This window comes from Ostrea edulis, chromosome 2 (assembly GCF_947568905.1).
Source record: "Ostrea edulis chromosome 2, xbOstEdul1.1, whole genome shotgun sequence".
Lineage (NCBI taxonomy): Eukaryota > Metazoa > Mollusca > Bivalvia > Ostreida > Ostreidae > Ostrea > Ostrea edulis.
Window position 1 is genome coordinate 80,177,410 of NC_079165.1, and position 20,117 is coordinate 80,197,526.

At 36.4% G+C, this 20,117-nt stretch overlaps 1 protein-coding gene and 1 long non-coding RNA gene across 51 annotated transcripts in view; one reads left to right on the plus strand and one right to left on the minus strand.

Moving 5' to 3' along the window:
* Window positions 1-17,718, plus strand: part of LOC125682373 (dual specificity calcium/calmodulin-dependent 3',5'-cyclic nucleotide phosphodiesterase 1A-like) — a 196,329-nt gene extending 178,611 nt beyond the window's left edge. For 32 of the 50 annotated variants that reach the window (XM_056154997.1, XM_056155004.1, XM_056155000.1 and 29 more), the window contains 8 exons: window positions 225-482; window positions 3,576-3,676; window positions 6,151-6,276; window positions 8,525-8,626; window positions 8,729-8,931; window positions 9,535-9,732; window positions 12,441-12,518; window positions 17,197-17,718. In XM_056154997.1, the coding sequence (XP_056010972.1) occupies window positions 225-482; window positions 3,576-3,676; window positions 6,151-6,276; window positions 8,525-8,626; window positions 8,729-8,931; window positions 9,535-9,732; window positions 12,441-12,518; window positions 17,197-17,339 (1,209 nt within the window). In that variant the 3' untranslated portion in view covers window positions 17,340-17,718. The remainder of the gene's footprint in view (window positions 1-224; window positions 483-3,575; window positions 3,677-6,150; window positions 6,277-8,524; window positions 8,627-8,728; window positions 8,932-9,534; window positions 9,733-12,440; window positions 12,519-17,196) is intronic. The other 18 variants (XM_056155018.1, XM_056155025.1, XM_056155008.1 and 15 more) reach the window with 1 other exon arrangement.
* On the minus strand, window positions 14,917-17,183 carry LOC130051895 (uncharacterized). Its single transcript, XR_008800156.1, has 2 exons — window positions 16,473-17,183; window positions 14,917-15,574 (listed from the first exon to the last, which is right to left on the minus strand). It is a non-coding gene; the product is annotated as an uncharacterized LOC130051895 (long non-coding RNA).
* Window positions 17,719-20,117: the final 2,399 nt, after the last annotated feature.

Genomic DNA, 20,117 nt, shown 5'->3' on the forward strand with positions numbered 1-20,117 from the left:
AATATCATGTTTGTATGTCATTTTTGTAAAACTTCTTTACCAATAACTCTGTTATTTAATGCTCCTCTAAATGTCTCAGCTCATTGTATTGACCAATCAAAATGCACGATTAACATAGCAGTTACATTAGAGTAGAATCCCATAATCTAAAAATCTAAATATCACAATATTCATATAAATTATAGACAATATGGGATGAATCCATTGGTGACTTTGTTTTTCAGGGCATGGACGATTGGTCGTTCGATGTGTTTTCATTAAATTCTGCTGCAGATGGACACTCTCTGAAATATGTGGGTTATGAACTGTTACAAAAATATGACTTGGTTACTAAATATAAGATAAATAGTTCTATGTTGGACTCTTTCCTGCTGCAATTAGAAGTGGGATATAGCAAGTACAAGAACCCATACCATAATCTGGTCCACGGAGCGGACGTGGCTCAGACCGTGCACTATATCCTGTCCCAAAGTAAACTGGCAGTAAGTACAATTATAGTACTATAACCATACAGTATACTATATGTAGTACAGTATACCTGTCCCTAAGTAAGCTGGCCGGACCAACTGACAGACTTCCTACCATATTTGGTCAATTCTCCTTCGAGGTGAAGTATCAGCAGCATGAATGGACTCTGTTGGGTTGTGATCTGTGAAAAGATCACTTAGTAATATTATAATTAATGGCCTGTACCATCAGACAGACTGTGAGCTTACAGTAAGCATGTGTTTAAACCATGCAGAGATCTTAGATATGCTACCGTATATTCTCACCTATAAGTCGGATTTTTGGGAGTTAAAAATTGGTCCGAAACTCTATAACCGACTTAAAGGTGAGTCCTTAGAATATTAGCATTTTTCTGGCCAGCGTAATGTATAGTATTTCCAAACAACTTCATACTCTGACGATTATTATGATTAACATTGACTGGACATATTATATATTATTCATATATTCTAGGATTATATGCATAAAGTACAAGTATTTACTACTTTAATGATTTTATTCATCTTAATTTAAGTGTATATTATAGAAATTGAATTGTTGAGAAAATTAATAAATATCAGCACATTTCACAAATATTATTTGAAACAGAGGTGAAAACGTTAGAGCATTGATTTGAAATTTTCAACCGATTCTTGAAAAATGTTATACTGACTTATAAGCGGGTCAATGGCAAATCCCTCCAAAATAGCTTACAAAATATACAACCGACTTACAGGCAAACTGACCTATAGGTGAGTATATATATATATGCTACAGACCCTGAAGCGTACTACTACACCACTTGCATTGAACGGTACGAAACGATTCTTGCTTGGAACGGTGAACGCTTTGCACAAAACGCTGAACGGTCTGCACAGAACGGTGAACGCTTTGCACGAAATGCTGACCACTTTGTAGGCGTGCCTTGCACGCTTTGTGAACGGTCTGCATGAAATGGTAGGCCTGGCCTGCACACTTTGATTTTTTCAGTATTATTTGGTTCAAATAGTTTCAATATAATTGCAGTATTCTAGATATTAAAAAAAGGTTGAGAAAGAAATGATAATGATTCATTTTAAAATGATTGCTCATGTACGACGCGGTAAATTTCATTTTTGATTATTAGATCAATGGCTTAATTATGAATACGTTGGAATGAAAACAAATGAATTTTTTTTTATTTTGGAAATAAAAGAAAAAAAATCATATTGTCACGGAATATTGATTAATCAAATTTTATTGATTTATTGCTCTATTAAATTCATTGAAAATGAATATGAAATGGTCACGTCTGTTTCGCTATTTTGTACATTCATTCTGAGTGTCGCTAAAATACATTTGCAATTTGTATATTCCAGGCCTATTTCCAAAGACAGATGTTGAATAAACCTTTACATGTGTACGTGTATGAAAACGTACAAAATGATTTAAAGAAACTTCTCATCAGGAAAGATTGAAATATTATTTGGGCGGGGAGAGGGTTGTGAATGGTCTGCACGAAACGCTAGGCATGACCTGCACACTTTGATTTTTTTTTTGGCATAATTTGTTTCATCCTGGGGTTAGTTTAAACAAGGAATAGTTTAATGACTTACGAACACGTTGGAATAAAAGGAAATGAATATTTTTTAACTTCGGAAATAAAGGAAAACGATGCATAAATTGTATTGTACGTCATGGAATATTTATCATTCAACTTTATTTATTCATTGCATCTCTATTAAATTCATTGAAAAAGTCGCGTCTGTATCGCTATTTTTGTACATTCAATTTGAGTGTCGTTAAAACACGTGTGCAATTTGTATATTCCAGGCCTCTTCTCAAAGACAGATCTTGAATAAACCTATACATTTTTACATACGTGTACAACAACAGATAAAATGATTTTAAAAAATTCTCGTAAGACTGGAACATATTCTCGGGCGAAAGAGGGGGGGGGGGGATGCATCTAGACATAGAATTAGCCAGTCGATAAAAACCTGTCATCTTGGATTAGAAGGGAAGATACAAAACAAAAAGAAACAATCAAAATATGATTGAAATAGATTGAGAAATAAATCAAATAAATGAATAGATAAAACAAATAATGCAATATGCGAGTGGATCTAACATTCAGTTTTAATTAGATTTTTGCATTTTCCTCAATTTTAAACCTATAGAAAACTGCATTTATTTTTTAAAAGACAAAAGATACAAACATCTTTTTTGTTATATTTCAATTGCCCCCGCCGATTTTCACACCTTCTGTACGAATGTTAATTTCAAATACCCCGGATTAGCTGACCTCTATTGTGGTAAAAAAAATATGGACCTTGAAATTTGCATAGAATATACAAGTTATACACAGGTCGGTCTTAGCATTATCCAGACAGTTCCGATAAACGATTTTGATGAAAATATTTTTTATTTAAAAAAAAGAAACTTGATCATACAAATGTAACAAGACAAATAAATTATTTCTATATACAAAAGAAATAAAATTAATATAATAACGAGGGCAGAGATATTACATGTCTCTGCAATTGCTGGAAACTACCAAGGGTGAGAAAGTGGCATCGGATTTTGCTCTGCCTGGTGGTTTTATAATAAATTGTTTTCTTTCGATCATTTGCAGATTTTCTCTGTTGAAAGCCCGTCTTTAATATATAGACATTTTGAAATAATTGGTCAAATTCCCAACAATGTTTACCTGTCCTACATCCCGTGCCGAAATGAATTGCATGGTCTGTACATTTCTAAGGGCGTGGTTTGAACGATCTGCACATTTCTATGGGCGTGGCTTAATCATGCATGGAACGATTCTTGCACGAAACGATTTGCACAGAACGCTGAACAGTCTGCACGGAACGGTGAATGGTTTGCGCAGAACGAAACGAAACGCTTTGGAGGTGTAGTAGCATGCTTCAGGGTCTGTACCTAGATGACCATGTCCTCTTGCTACCAATGTATGCACATACAGAGAAAAAAAATAGGAATTACTTTTTGCAATCAGACATGATTTCCAGTTTTCTAAATGGAATTTTAGGACCTGCTGCTATAGCTTGCGAAGTTGGATTTAGGCAGATTTTCAAATCTGTTTCTATTTTCAGCATTGGTTAACAGACCTTGAAGTGTTTGCCACCATCATTGCAGCTTTGATACATGATTATGAACACACAGGAACTACCAATAATTTCCACATTCAAACAGGGTATGGCTTTGTTCCCATCTTTGTAGCATTACCAACAATATGTTTGAAGATGCATAGCTTTTTAGCTCATCTTGTTAATAAGCTCTAGTAAGCTTTTCTTATTACCTGTTCTATGTAGTCCATGTCTACCCATCTGTTTGTCTGTAAACTTTGCATATTTTTAACTTCTTCTTTAGAACCACTGGATCAATTTCAACTAAACATGGCACAGAGTATCCTTGGGTAAGGGGATTCAAAATTGTTCAAATGAAGGGATATGCCCCATTCCAAGGGGAGATAAACTGGAGGAGGGGGGCATTTCAAAATCTTCTTCTCAAGAAAAATGCGGAACATATATCAAACCTTCCTGATATAATGTAGATTCTGAATAGATCATGGCCCCAGGAGGATGGAATCAAAGTTTAACATTAAAATCTTAACCCTAGAGGATAGAATGGGGCCACAATAGGGAATCAAAGGTTAAAATGGCAATAAGGCTGTCACGGTTTCAAAAATATTCGGGTCAGGTCGATTCTAAATTTTTTAGTTCGGGTATTTCGGTTCGGGTCTATATGACTATTTTAAAAATCAAATATACAGTTAAAATCAAAAACCTTTATTGTATTTTGTCACAATAATTACTCGGGGACGTGGACTGAGGTTTAGAGTCGACATCCATTGGTACTAGAAACAGCGTTGTCACTTCTACTCGTTTCCATTCATGTTTTCAGTGTTTTGTCATTGACGATGTTGCTCCTGTGGCGTATTTTCAATGCGTCCAACATATCTTAAATATACTGTCATTATTTACAGTTTTGTCCACAATGCCATCATTTAACAAAATACAGCCACCTTTGAGGATTTTGATGAATAATGATTCTATTTTAAAAACCAAACCTAAACCGAAATACCGAAAAATGGAATCGAACCCGACCCGAACAACACGACCCACGGTTTTCGGTTATTTTGGGTACCCGTTGCAGCCCTAAATGGCAATGTATGCTAAAACAATTCTCAAGATCAGCACAGCCACTATTAGTCATATTAATATACAAGCATTCTCAGGTAGTGAGGTTAAAGTTTGTTCAAGTCAATAGCCTTGGGGTAGGTTTAGCTCACAGAAGGAATTCAAAAGGTTACATGGAGGGGAGAGAACTACAAAGCCATGATTAGTATATTTGCAATCGTTTTTAGAATTTTGAAAATCCTCATAAGAATCACTGGTTATTAGTCATACGGTGAAATTTGTTTAATCCGACAGGCACCGGGAGACAATATTTTGTTGAGTACACAGTGTGTCGGAATAAACGGTTTTAAAAAAACACAGATTATATGAAATTGAGAATGAAATTAAGGATCGAAATGCCCAGTGAAACAGATTACACAGGTGTCGGAATAGTCAGTTTTTACTGTATTAATATTCCAAAATGGTGCAGTTTCATATTTGATCAAATCATGGCTCTTGCAACTAGGATGGAGCTACATGTATGACACAGACAGGGATTAAAAGTTTAGCATGAGAACATGTAGGAATTTTTTTGTTTTTAGATTGAATCACAGTACCACACTAAATCATGTTGTTATGCAAACATTCCCAAGTTGTGTGGATTCAAGTTAGTTTGTTTTTTTGTTTGGGACTGGATAGGGCTAAATTCAGGGAACAGTTCTTTTTACATAATATTGAATATACCAAAAAAAGTCTTTCAAAATTCTTTACCTCCAGAACAAGGCTACGATAGCAATATGATATTGAAGCACTCATACATGGTGTAGATTCGAGTTTCGTTAAATTGTGACCATGATGGCTACAGTGGAGTCATAATATAGGGTCAAATTTTGTTGTTGGAATATAGAGGGTAAAAAGTCTTCAAAAAAAAATTCTTCTGAGGAACAGCAAGGCCAAGGTGATATGGGTGACCATTGTGACTCATTGACCTCTCTTGTTTCCTAATGAGTCTGTGAGCACATGTTTGATACTAGTTACAGAGTACAAGAATCTTGACAAGCAGTACGTACTTGTGTTTCTGTAGATTTGTTTAGGAAATGCCTATTGTTTACATGAAACTAATATTTGGCTGTATATGTATCCCCTCATATAGGGGAGGCATATTGTTTTTGCGCTTTTGTCTGTCTATCCGTTTGTTTGTCACAAAATCTTGTGAACACTTTTCCTCTCAATGTCATTAAATTTTGTAGATGTACATATTGTCGGGACAGGAGGATCCAATTGTTATCCTTATTATATAATTATAGTGGATCAGAGGGGTGTGGGGTGTGAAATAGTTTGTGAACACTTCTCCTTTATGGCTTATCGGAGTTCATAATGGCTATGTTCCTGCTCATGCTTTCTCCTCCATGTCATGCAGTACATTAAGGGAAGGAGGTTTCATTTGGAGCCTTTCCAATATGGGGAGCTGGGGAGACATTTATTTTTCATAAAAACAATCTGTAGTTTCTTATTTACGGTTGTGTTGACAGCTGTCCCATCGTTGTAGGTCCGAATTTGCTGTACTGTATAATGATAAAGCTGTGCTGGAGAACCACCATATATGTGCCTCATTCCGAATCATGAGATCAGAGGAAGCCAACATTCTCAATCACCTTAGTCGAGAGGAGTACAGGTAACTTAACACTTTAGTTGTGAGAACAGGTAACATGTCACCTTAGGCCAACTTTTCTTTTTTTTTTTTTTTACGGGAAAATTGTGTCGGGCAGGGGGGGGGGGGGCCCGGGGGGTTGAAATAAAAATAAAAGTTATGAATTCAAGCAGTCGGTCCTAAAAATAAAACAAATAAATGGATGGAAATTTTTTATTTTTTTTCCCTCCGATTTCTAGTCAGTTCTACTTCAAGCATACGGGTCATGCGGACACTGTCACCGCCCTATATGTGTTAATAAATGACTTGTTTATGTGTCATCATTTAATTGATATACAGATCGTGTTTTTTTTTTGTGGAGCAATTTCATCAAAACTTCTTCTGTCATAGATTTTGTTAAAGTCTCAATCTTTATCTGCCTTTTACGTGTGCTTTTATAAACAAACAGTATTGAAAGATGTATAGTGACATTTCAGGTTGTGTCAATGATATATTTCAGTGATAATGCACACCCGAAGTCTTGCAAACCTGGGACATAACAGTGTAATCTTGGTTGGGATTCGGCTCGGTTGGATGACCATCAGTCCATATATCCAGCCGAGCTGAATCTCAGCTGAGATTACGTAACACTGATGTCCACTTCAATGTCACCCTTACCATAATATTTCATAACAGCCACAGAATCGCCCATTTCGTTAATGACATCATTGACAGAGAAAGTGAGATTCACTCTTGAATCACGATCAAAATACCTCATGCCATGAGGGCTGACATCTTGGCGCGACGGTTTCATTTTCCAGCTAAATATCATCATACGTTCAAAGTCTCTGATTGGATGATACCTGTGGAATCAGCCAATGACATGTCTTTATAAATACCCCTATTAGTCTGGTTCCCGTTCCTGCCACTCATTGATCACTCTAAACGAGTGATCAATGAGTGACGGGCACGGGAACCAGACTGATGTTTTATTTTTTTCTCATTCAACAATGAACGGGTACTTTTATTTTTATTTCAATTTTGCCTAAATTTGGGTCGGCGCTCCCATAAAACAGATATTTTTAAAAAGTTGGCCTTAATCAAGAGGAGGACAGGTAACATCAGCTTAATCAAGAGGAGGACAGGTAACATGTCACCTTAATCAAGAGAAGGACAGGTAACATGTCACCTTAATCAAGGGGACAGGTAACATGTCACCTTAATCAAAAGGACAGGTAAGATGTCCCCTTAATCAAGAGGACAGGTAACATGTCACCTTAATCAAGAGGAGGACAGGTAACATGTCACCTTAATCAAGTGGACAGGTAACATGTCACCTTAATCAAGAGCACAGGTAACATGTCACCTTAATCAAGAGCACAGGTAACATGTCACCTTAATCAAGAGGACAGGTAACATGTCACCTAAATCAAGAGGAGGACAGGTACCATGTCCCCTTAATCAAGAGGAGGACAGGTAACAATACATGTACCCTTAATCAAGAGGAGGACAGGTAACAATACATGTACCCTTAATCAAGAGGAGGACAGGTAACATGTCACCTTAATCAAGTGGAGGACAGGTAACATCAGCTTAATCAAGTGTAGGACAGGTAACATGTCCCCTTAATCAAGTGGAGGACAGGTAACATGTCCCCTTAATCAAGTGGAGGACAGGTAACATGTCACCTTAATCAAGAGGAGGACAGGTAACATGTCACCTTAATCAAGAGGAGGACAGGTAACATGTCCCCTTAATCAAGTGGAGGACAAGTAACATGTCACCTTAATCATGTGGAGGACAGGTAACATGTCCCCTTAATCAAGTGGAGGACAGGTAACATCAGCTTAATCAAGAGGAGGACAGGTAACATGTCACCTTAATCAAGAGGAGGACAGGTAACATGTCCCCTTAATCAAGTGGAGGACAGGTAACATGTCCCCTTAATCAAGTGGAGGACAGGTAACATGTCCCCTTAATCAAGTGGAGGACAGGTAACATGTCCCCTTAATCAAGAGGACAGGTAATGTGTCACCTTAATCAAGAGGACAGGTAACATGTCACCTTAATCAAGAGGAGGACAGGTAACATGTCCCCTTAATCAAGAGGACAGGTAATGTGTCACCTTAATCAAGAGGACAGGTAACATGTCCCCTTAATCAAGAGGAGGACAGGTAATATAGCTGGGATCTCTCTCCTCATCTTTACTATTCATTATTAAGTGCTGATCATTTACAGTTAAAATTCTAAGCTCCAGTGATTGAAATGGTGATGATGATTTTTAACATTGTAGAGAATTCCGAGCTTTAGTGATTGAAATGGTGATGGCAACAGATATGTCTTTCCACTTTCAACAATTGAAGAACATGAAGAACCTGCTAGGAATGCCAGAGAAGTTAGTACATACAGATTCAGTGTACCCAATGCTTGTTATGATTTATGTGGTTTGTCTGTTGTCCATTATCTACACACGCTATAGTTATGGTTGTTTGTTCAGCATAGATAAACAGAAGGCTCTGTCCCTGGTTCTACACTGTGCTGACATCAGTCATCCAGCAAAGGATTGGAATCTCCATCGGCGCTGGACCAGCCAACTCCTGGAGGAGTTCTTCAAGCAGGGGGACCGGGAGCAGGAGCTGGGACTCGCCATTTCCCCACTGTGTGACCGTGAGAAGACTCTGGTAGCTGAGTCACAGATAGGTAACAGTTTACAACTAAATCTACATACAGGTGGAGAGGGGGGGGGGGGGGGGGGGTCATCTCCCCGCTGTGTGACCGCGAGAAGACTCTAGTAGCTTAGTCACAAATAGGTAACAACTAAATCTACATGTAACAGGCGAGAAGACTCTGGTAGCCAAATCACAGAGAAGGTAACAGTTTACAACTAAATCTACATACAGGGGCAAGTGGGGGGGGGGGGGGGGGGGGGTCATCTCCCCACTATGTGACTGGGAAAAACTCTGGTGGCCAAGTCACAGATAGGTAAGAACTGAATCTACATACGGGGGGAAGGGGGTGTCATCTCACCACTGGGAGAAACTATGGTGGCCTAGTCACAGATAGATAACAATTGAATCTACATACAGGGGGGTGGGGGGGGGGGGGTGACTGCTAGGTAATTGTCAAGTCTGCTTCATGTAAAGAGGGGATCATGGAAGATGATGAATCAAATGTAATATTGTGCAGAATTTATGAGTTTGATTAAGCTAGACCTGAGACAGGAAATGCATGGAATCGATTTACACAATTTATATACTGAGACATATTGCGATGATGATTAAACTGGATAGTATTTTGTTCTAGGTTTCATTGATTTCATTGTTGACCCCAGTTTTGCTGTGATGACAGAGATGTTGGAGAAAATTCTAACCCCTCTGCAGAAAGCAGCTCGATCTGAGGACGCTATCTCTGAAGAAGTGTTTGACAAAACAGACAAAAGTACGAGTACAAATTCATTACATCGAGTGTGCAATAAAGAGGCACGCTTGACCAGAAAGTCAGGTAACAGATGGCTGTTGTCTGTTGGCTGTGCTTGTACAATCATTTGCTTTGCTCCATGGCACTTTCATTTTTTGTAATTTGATAGAACGGCATATTGTTTTGAGGAAATTGAGATTTTTTTCTGTTTGTTTCACAGCTTTTCTTCTTAGTTTTTAACTCACTTGAGCTGATGGCTCAAGCAAACTTTTCTGATCAACTTTTGTATGTTTGTTTCTTGGACATGAATGTTTCACATTTTTAGCTCACCTGAGCTGAAAGCTCAAGTGAGCTTTTCTGATCACCTGTTGTCCGTCGTCTGTCTGCCTGTAAACTTTTTACATTTTCAACTTCTTTCCCAGAACCACTGGGCCAATTTCAACCAAACTTGGCAAAAAGCATCTTTGAATGAAGGGCTTTCAAGTTTATTTAAATGAAGGGAAGATAATCACAAAATGCAAAAATAGGGTGAGGTCATTTAAAAATCTTCTTCTCTAGAACCACTGGGCCAAAAGAGCTGAAATTTACATGAAAGCTTCCTGATATAGTGTAGATTCAAGTTTGTGAAAATCATGAACCACCACGACCACCACAGATAGTATGGGGCCACAATAGGGAGTCGGAAGTTTTACATGCGAACTTGTAGGTAAAACCTTAGAAAATCTTCTTCTCAAGAACCACTGGACCAGGAAAGTACTTTACATGAAAGCTTCCTGACATAGTGCAGATTCAAGTTTGTTAGCATCACGACCCCCTGGGGTAAGATGGGGCCACAATAGGGGATCAAAGTTTTACATACTGATATATCCACAATAGGGGGTCACAATTTTACATTCAAATATATAGGGAAAATCACTGGGCCAGAAAAGTATAGATTTCCATAAAAGCTTTTCTGAAATAGCAGGTTCAAGTTTGTTAACATCATGGCCCCCAGGGGTAGGGTGGGGCCACAATTGGGGATCAAAGTTTTACAAATGTAGGGAAAATTTTCTCAAGAACCACTGGGCCACAAAATTACATGAAAGCCTCCTGACATAGTGTAGATTCAAGTTTGTAAAAATCATGGCCCCCAAGGGTAGGTTAGGGCCACAATAGGGATCAAAGTTTTACATGCAATCATATAGGTAAAATCTTAAAATGTAGGCCAAGGTGACTCAGGTAAGCGATGTGACCCATGAGTTTCTTATCATGTTTTCCTCCACTGGACCAGGTTTAACCAAAAGTGGGTAAAAGAGAGTCAAGAGAGACCAGACCTCTTTGCAAGGGGAGGTGAATAAGAATTAGTGGAAATGGGGTGTGTTTTAAGGTTTTGAAAATCCAATAAACCAGAAAAACCCAAATATGCATGAGGCATCTTTGTACATACAGTGTATGTATGTTTATGATTCAAGTTCATTTAAACAATGATCCCTGAGGCCAGGATTAACCTTCAATAGAGGTTTAATATTTACAAGAATTCTTTCGAAATCATCTCGTTTACCACTAGGCTACAATTTGTTCAATTGATGTGCAAGCGTCCTCACGTAGTGTAGTATCAAGTTTGTTTAGGTCTTGACTTCTGAGGGTTGTAAAATATTACATAGGAAGATGTGGGAAATTCTCAATAAATATTCTCATGAACCAAGGGCCTCCATGGCATAGTGGTTAGAGCATCGCACTCTTAATCACAAGGCCTCTCACCTCTGCTCAGCCCGGGTTCGAAACCCACTTGCGCTGGTAAGTGAGAAAGTTTCCCAGTTTACTTGCGGAAGGTCGGTGGTCTCTTCCCAGGTACATTGTGTCTGCATGGGTTCTCTCTTCCACCAATAAAAACTGGGCACCACCATATAACTGAAAAATTGTTGAGTGTGGCGGAAAACATCAATCAATCAATCTCATGAACCACACTGCTACGATTTGTCAAAGTAGTCTGCAAACATCCTCGTATGATGTATAGGTTCAAGTATGTTTAAACCATAACCTCTAAGCCAGGGTGGAACCAAAACACATAGTTTTGTTCAAACCATGACCCTTCCCCAGTGCCAGGGTGGAGCCACAAACCATAACCCCACCCCTGAAAGCACTGTTGTATGAAATAAATAACTTTCTAAATTGTTTGTATTATAGGGAAGTACAAAAACTGGAAGTGTTGGAAAATTTTTATTCTTGTGCCAAAATCAACCTTTGTTTCCATTGTTTATATACCAGTATCCCCGTAACACAGACATCTAGACTAGACATACTTCATAAACAATAAGTTTCTATATCATCTAGAAGTATGATACATTGAAACAGTATAAATTTATTACTGACAACATACACATAGATTTATTACTGACAACACATAGATTTATTACTGACAACATACACATAGATTTATTACTGACAACACATAGATTTATTACAGACAATACACATAGATTTATTACTGACAACACATAGATTTATTACAGACAATACACATAGATTTATTACTGACAACACATAGATTTATTACAGACAACACATAGATTTATTACTGACAACATACACATAGATTTATTACTGACAACACATAGATTTATTACAGACAACATACACATAGATTTATTACTGACAACACATAGATTTATTACTGACAACATACACATAGATTTATTACAGACAATACACATAGATTTATTACTGACAACACATAGATTTATTACTGACAACACATTGGTTGATGTAAATATTGAAGCTTAATGTACAAGTTTTTATTTCATTGTTTACAGGTAAATATATACTGTCCACGCCGTGGTCTGATTGTTTAGCAGACAACAAAAACAAATGGAAAGTTCAGGCTGCTAAAGGTGAGTTAATGTATCTCACTGCAAAAGGTGAGTTAATGTATCTCACTGCAAAAGGTGAGTTAATGTATCTCACTGCTAAAGGTGAGAGCTCTCACTAAGTATCTCACTGCTAAAAGTGAGTTAATGTATCTCACTGCAAAAGGTGAGTTAATGTATCTCACTGCAAAAGGTGAGTTAATGTATCTCACTGCTAAAGGTGAGAGCTCTCACTAAGTATCTCACTGCTAAAAGTGAGTTAATGTATCTCACTGCAAAAGGTGAGTTAATGTATCTCACTGCAAAAGGTGAGTTAATGTATCTCGTTTTATTAGCTCTGTCACACAGTGTCTAATTATATACCAATGATTGACCTCTTCAAAATCAGAATTTCGTAAACATTCCATGATTCAATTTCTACCAAAATTTTCCTTTAATGAAGTTCAATATTCCTACTGGACAAAGAACATGACCCACAATATGCCATTTTTGGCCTACCAAATTTGGAAAAATTAAAGAACACTTTAGAATAAATCTAAGATTATATTTTTTATCCATAACATGAGCCAAGTTGTATTGCGCAATCGTTTCCTCACACCGGATGTTTAAAGCACTCAAGTAAATGCCCAAACCTACCGCAGTTTCACGTTTTCCGGGAAAATCGCATAAATTTGCCAACTTCAGTCTATAAATTCACATGGGCCGCATTACTCACGACTCAATTTTGTAAACTAAAATTAAAATGTAAAGTTAGATTAACACTTTCCATCAAAAAAATTAACTCGTAAGCAATGCGGCCATGTCGAAAAAAAAAAAATAATAATAACAAAAGTGTCGTCTGGAAACGTCAGATTCCAAGGAAGTCAATACATACAACTAACACAGTTGATACGACTCAAAAAGAAACAGCAAAGAGGTGAGTTTTTATGTTCTTATATATTTTTTAAAATAAAAAAATCAATATCTAAACGAGTAAATATGAGAGTCATGGCCTATGGTAAAAAGGTACGGGGGGGGGGGGGGGGGGGGGGGGGGGACCTATCGTGTATGTTTGATTCCGAAGTCCGTTCCGATGGCTTTAAAAGTACCGATTTCCCTACCTTTTGTTACTTTAAAAATGATATTGTTCGAAACAGAATGAATGTTCGAATCAAACGTACAGTACAAACTTATTCGGCCATACGGAATACCCTAGTTAGAATAATCTGTGTCTCGGGACAGGCCCTCACCACAATCGGTGCCGTAGGACATTATCATTTTAACGATAGAACATTCTCTCTAGGAATACCCCAGTAAACATTTCAATTAAACAGGCCCAGCATGTACACATGTATTACGCATGGAGATGTGTGATATATATTCAGACAGTATGATCTATCGTATGAATTTGTCCATTGGTTCTCATAATTTTTACAAATTATGTAGATCTACGTTTAATTAATATAGGCTACAGTTCAAAGTTTCTTATAAAATATTAAGTCTGTCAATCATAACTGTAAAGTTGTAGCAACGTGTTACATTAACAAATGTCCGAATATTAATTACGACAATGTCAAACACGGCTGTAAGCTCTATCTATTTTACATTTGTACTTGAACGCACAATATTCATACATCGAACGGAGATAAATTTATTGTTTTGTTTTCAACTTCAACTATTTAAGTTCGTAAATTCATAAGTCCCTTGTATATACGTGGAAAGACACCTACAAAAACACACAGAAAGTTTATTTTTAATGAAGTAGTTAATTTAAATACATATCAAAATATATCTTGTTAAATAATATTTGACATAACTTGTGTTGAAATGTAGAGTATTCTCTTAATTATATTTACTTTTTTTCGGTTGAAGGGCAATAACTCTAAATGGAAAACAGTTTACTAGTGGAGGATCCTAGTTTTTTTCTTTCGTTTTGTTTTATATATACACACGAAAATCAAACGCTTTAATTGATTTTAGAATTTTTATTTTGTGCTATAGACAAAATTGATATTGAAAAGATATGTTTTAAATGTTAGGAAAAAAAATCTATAAAGGGGAAACGGCAAACCCCCACCCCCCGAAAATGTATTACAATACTACTGATAATTTTTCTATTATTTATATTATTTCATGTATGGAGATGTGCATGGTTTTTGCACCAGTTTTCTTTTTGGATTAGGAAAATGGTTTACTTTTTCCTTAAAAAAGGACTTTGGAAGGGTCCATTAAACAGACCCAAGTTGGGAGATTTCAGGCTCTCATGGACTTAAACGAGGGGGTTATTTATATTCGGTCTTTCCTACCCCGGGATAGGAAAGACCGAATATAAATAACTTCCTCGTTTCCACAGAAATTTACATGGACTACATAATAGAAATAAATTAACCATGTAATATACATTGTTGTAAACCCCATGACATTAATCAACAAAACATTTGAAGATGCACATTTTCAGTTTATTAGTGGAAAAAAAAATAATTCCAAGTTTTTGAATACAATTTATTAATTGATTCACCAAGCATTAATTAACAAGTTAATTGATTTATAATTAGATTTTAGGAAAAATAACCTAGGCTAATGGGTTTTAACATGAAGATAAGATTTTCATCCAACCCAAATTGTATATTTTAATTACATGTATACGACATAAATATTCCAGATATGCCAAGGAGTGGTCCCTAATTATTTCTCTGCTTCAACTGTCCATGGAGAGTAAAACCAAAACACAGATCCAGGATTTCAAAGAAATATAGGTCAGTGATCACCACTCTGATAGGGAGGGCACCATCTGATCATGATTTTCTGTGCAATATATGCCAGAGTGTGTGTGTTGCTCCCATATTAAACAGAAGAATATCAAGTTGGTTAGGCAACAGATTCAAGACAGTCCAGCACCACCAGCAGCAGCAGCAGTTCTTCCAATTAGTCCCCCTTCTGTATCACTCCCATCCCCATGTACATCAAGAGGGCACACTTCATGCTGTATCTGCGAGTGACCAGGTCCAAAGTTAGTTGTAGTACCAGTAGGAGTAAGGCATGAAATCTTCATTTCAAAAGAGGCCATCATTCCTGCCGGCGCTCGCTTCTGTACAAATCACCTACAACAAGACATAGAAGAACTTGAACCTATTGCCGACAACACCATGTTCAACAAAACAGAAGTGACATAATTAATCAAACAAGTTTTTGAGAGCTGAAGTTTTGAGAAAAGAGAAAATAAGTTGGATTTTGACAACAGTGAAAGTCTAACAGTCCTGGGAACCCCTAAAGCTGCTTTTGAGGACTTCCTGGCATATGTAAACCTGTAGAATATGGAAACTTGTGCTAGATAAAAGCTTTATAACCTTTCTACCAGTGATGTATTTGTTGACAATAAAAAGGGTATTTGATTTTAGCAGAATGACTTATTATGAACTACTAGTATTATCATTATGATACTTAACTGGCAAATAACAAACAACAAACATGATTTGTAAATGTTACTTCCTGTATAGATCTACATGATGCTTCTATTTTGGGAACATTATCAAAATAGGCCAATTTAGATTATTTCTCATTCTGTGGCATTTACAAGCATGTATACATTACATGTAAATGCAATATAATCCAAACAATTTAAAACTACAGTGCCTTAGGATATATCCTATTTCAAATATGTATCTAGATGTAATTCTATTCAAATCTATATTAATGCCTGGAAGATTTTTAGATCACAGCTCATGAATTACGTTCTGTCAGTCAATAATGTATTGCACAAACATTTAAAAAAAATTGTTGGTTGAAAGACCTCAGTATATTTACATGATTAATACGTATAGGAATATACAATTATTGATCAAGATAAATACAGTAAAATGTATACAGTATCATTTCTCAAATCGTATTTTCAGAGTCAATAATATACTGACTCTGATCCCCTATATCGGTGTTGTGTTGTTATTATTCACGCTATGAAATCTACATGTACATGTAACAAAAAGATCATTTGATACTTACTATTAGGTGTCTACAGTAATTTTCCTTTAATCAGGTTTCACAGCAAATGCTCGTTGAACGTGTAATTCCGAGTAAATTCGAATTGAACATGTTTTGACGAGACGCGGTGTCAACTTATTTCGTTACCATTGCTTTCGATACTCGGTCGTTTTAATACTAAAAAAAAAAAAGAAAGAAAGAAAACAAAAAAACCCAAAACTATGGAATATGATATGAAACAGAATTGTTCCAATGATTCACTTCTTCCACCATGTAAATAAACTACATACTATATTTATTCTTCTTATTTCAGTATTTTAAAATTCAAGTAAAAATAATTTAAAAGTAAAGTTGAACAATCACGGCTTTGAACATCATTTCCAAAATATTTCTTATTTCTATTTCCCAAATTTGGTCAAAAATGCTTATTATGATCATTGAATAAGCCATTCTAGCTATTTGAGTGCATATAACTTGATAAATTCAGAGATTTATAGGTTCATGTACATTGTACATGGTCATTGGAGGTTTATTGTTGTGACGTGTATCCCGAAATGTTAATTTTTTAACATTAAATACCACAATATTCAACGTCATATTAACAAAAAAGTATAGAATATATGAAAAAAAGAAAAACATTTCTAGAAAGCCTATATCCCGAAGATTATTATATACAGAAATTATCAATATCCCAGGCTAGGCCATTTTTCATGGTTCGTGGGTCATGTTCTTTGTTTTGCTGTAGATGCTGAGGAAAGAAAGCAGAAAGAGGCAGAAGAGCTATCAAAAGAAACCAGCAACACAAACAACAACACAACAAAACCTATTGCTCCCCCTGGTGGGCCAACGCCAGCCGTGAGCTGTAGCGCAGGTAAGGGCGGGAACTAAAGCTCTCCGCCAATCACTGGACAGCACTATCCTCCAATGGCATTCACTCTCAGTATTGTGTGCAAAATCATGCAACCAACCAGAAAATTGTTGTTGTACAGCCTCTTATCTCAATGGATCTTTCAACCTTTTGGGCAGCCTACAATCTTCCATCTGACCTTTGAACTCTGGTGATTTTTTTTTTACTGGTTAAGATATGTGTATATAACTGTTAAATATGAATAAATTGATAACAAAGATGTTATGTGATATAATGATGTATATGTAATGTTAATTCAGAAGATTATAGTGATTTAATGCCACGAAGGCATGATATTATTGAAGTAGTTGCATTTTTCATCACCTCATTTTGTTTATAAAATAAAATTGTTTGACTCTCTCTTGTTCTTGGTTTTTTTATGGGTGTGGTGCCTCCTCTTTCCCGTGTGTCCTGTCTTCTCAGCATGCATCAGACTTGGGGTATTCCGCCATCTTGTCTGATGTCACAGCATAGCTTCTCCCTGTAACTATTGTTAGTGTCTGTCTCCGTTTGATCTTTATGCACTGTCTGTAGAAATCACCGAGTTTTAGAGATACCCTGTAGCTTTATCACCCCAAGCAATCAATGCATCGGGAACCTTGTATTTTATGACTGTTTGAAAGACAATGGGATAGTCAAGTGTATATGTTGTTTAAATTTTTGAATGAATAAACAATTTTTGAACACCCTGCGGATGGATCTTGGAACGAATACTAAGCGATGTGTAAAATTGTGATTTATTGGCTTCTTTATCAACAAAATGTGTTTATTATGTTTGATGTTGTGTACTTCATCTGGCCTTTCAGTCTCTGCTGAAACAGATGAAAATTGATTTTGTGGGTCGAGATCGAAGTCTTGAGAGATTCTTTGTAGTACCTCATACCATTATGATATGAAGTCTATGTGAATTCTGGGTGTATGATAAAAAAAATTATATTTATACATCTACAAGATACAATATTTGGAATGAGGTCTATTTGCATTCTGGATCGAGATCAAATATTTGGTATTTATTCATATACAAGATGCAATATTTGGAAAGCATTTAAAAATAATTATTGTCTTGAAATGCTTGCATAGGTGTTATTTTGGAGAGGTTGTGGGTGTTACGGATATGAGTTAGTGTATCGGACCCTTTAATAAAGACGGGATATGTTGCATGTGATTTTGGTCTGTCTGTCTACGAGTATGTAAAACTTTGGTATCCTGAAGAAATTCCAAATACAGTTTTGGCGGAGAAACTTGCTTAAGGGTAACCCCATTTAATTTTTAGAGAAGGTCAATTAGCTGTAAATGATTGTCTTAAATAATATTTTATAGAAACTTCACATGAAGAGTGTCCTTGACCTATTATTGTAAGTCTAAAGGTCACTGAATCACATGATAAGGAATACTGTAAACCAACATTTATTCGCGAGCGAGAAATTTTCACAAGAACCTCGTCATTGCAAATATTTCTTGCTAGTCTTTTAATGTTTCTAAATTTTTAAGCAAATTTTCTCGGTCAAGAAAAATAGTCGCCGTGAACCAGTTTAGCATTCCTTTAAGGAGGTACTCTACTTCGTCATAATGGCTGCCTTTCTTTTAAAACATGGATGAAAATATTAATATCAGCAATATTTGTCTATTCAAATTTTAAAATTCTCTCCTAGGTGAGTAGCTCAGTAGGTTAGCACGTCGACTGCTGAACTGTAGATCGCGTGTTTGAGTCCTGCAGGGGTTTTAAATTTTTCTCAGATTACTTTCAACTAAAACTGCATTTTTTTTACTAAATAAAGTAAATTTGAAAGTTTTCAATTCCAAAATATTGTTGTACATATCCTCCATTTTTCATCCATATCAAATGTCTCGGGTGTAGCATACATCCTTAATAGTCTCGCTTTCCCCAAACTCTCACTATCGGGACTTTGCACGAGCGCCCGTGCAAAGTCGCGAGAGTATGAGGAAAGTTAGACTATTCCTTTAATTTCTTAGTATTTGTTAAAAAGTATCTCAATCACGAAAATTAGTCAAGCCAGTTAATCACAGGTAAATAGCAAAATGATGTCGCGAATAAAAATTGGTTTACAGTCAGGCCGGATACCGTGTGGGATGAAGCAATCTAAGGAAAACCTCTTCCTTGATATCCTAAGGTCTAGGTCAGAAGCTAAGACCGTAAGAAATGGTCTGGATAGGCCTATATCTAATGTAATTTAGCATTGGAACGCCTTTTCGTAAACTGTTTCTATTTTCATAAGTCACATATCAAAACATGTGACATAAATTAACTAAATTTGCTTTTTATTGATGAGTCAATAATCAGCTGGAAGGTACACATGTGTACAATACATGAAGTTATTACAATGTTCCTTGCAACATTCTACGGATGATTAACTTAATTTAAATTTTTAGGGACCGGGTCAAATTCTAGTAGCTAAGATTATGTATTATGGTGGGGTTTTTTCAGGGTCTATTGCTCTCCCTTCATTATAGCCAGTGTGTGAGTGATTAATCTCGCTCATTTGCCGTTGTATTCTTGTCCCCATGTTCTTGTACCTTTCCCTTCGGGAGGAGAATACAGGGGATTCTCTGCCGTATCTGATAACCCTATATTTTAGTCTCATTTTTACTCTCCTCCACTCTCTCTCTCTCTCTCTCTCTCTCTCTCTCTCTCTCTCTCATTTTATGATAACGCTATATTATAGTCTCATTATTTCTCCCCTCCAGACCTCTCTCTCGTATTTGATGATAACCCTATATTTATGGCCTCGTTCATTTCT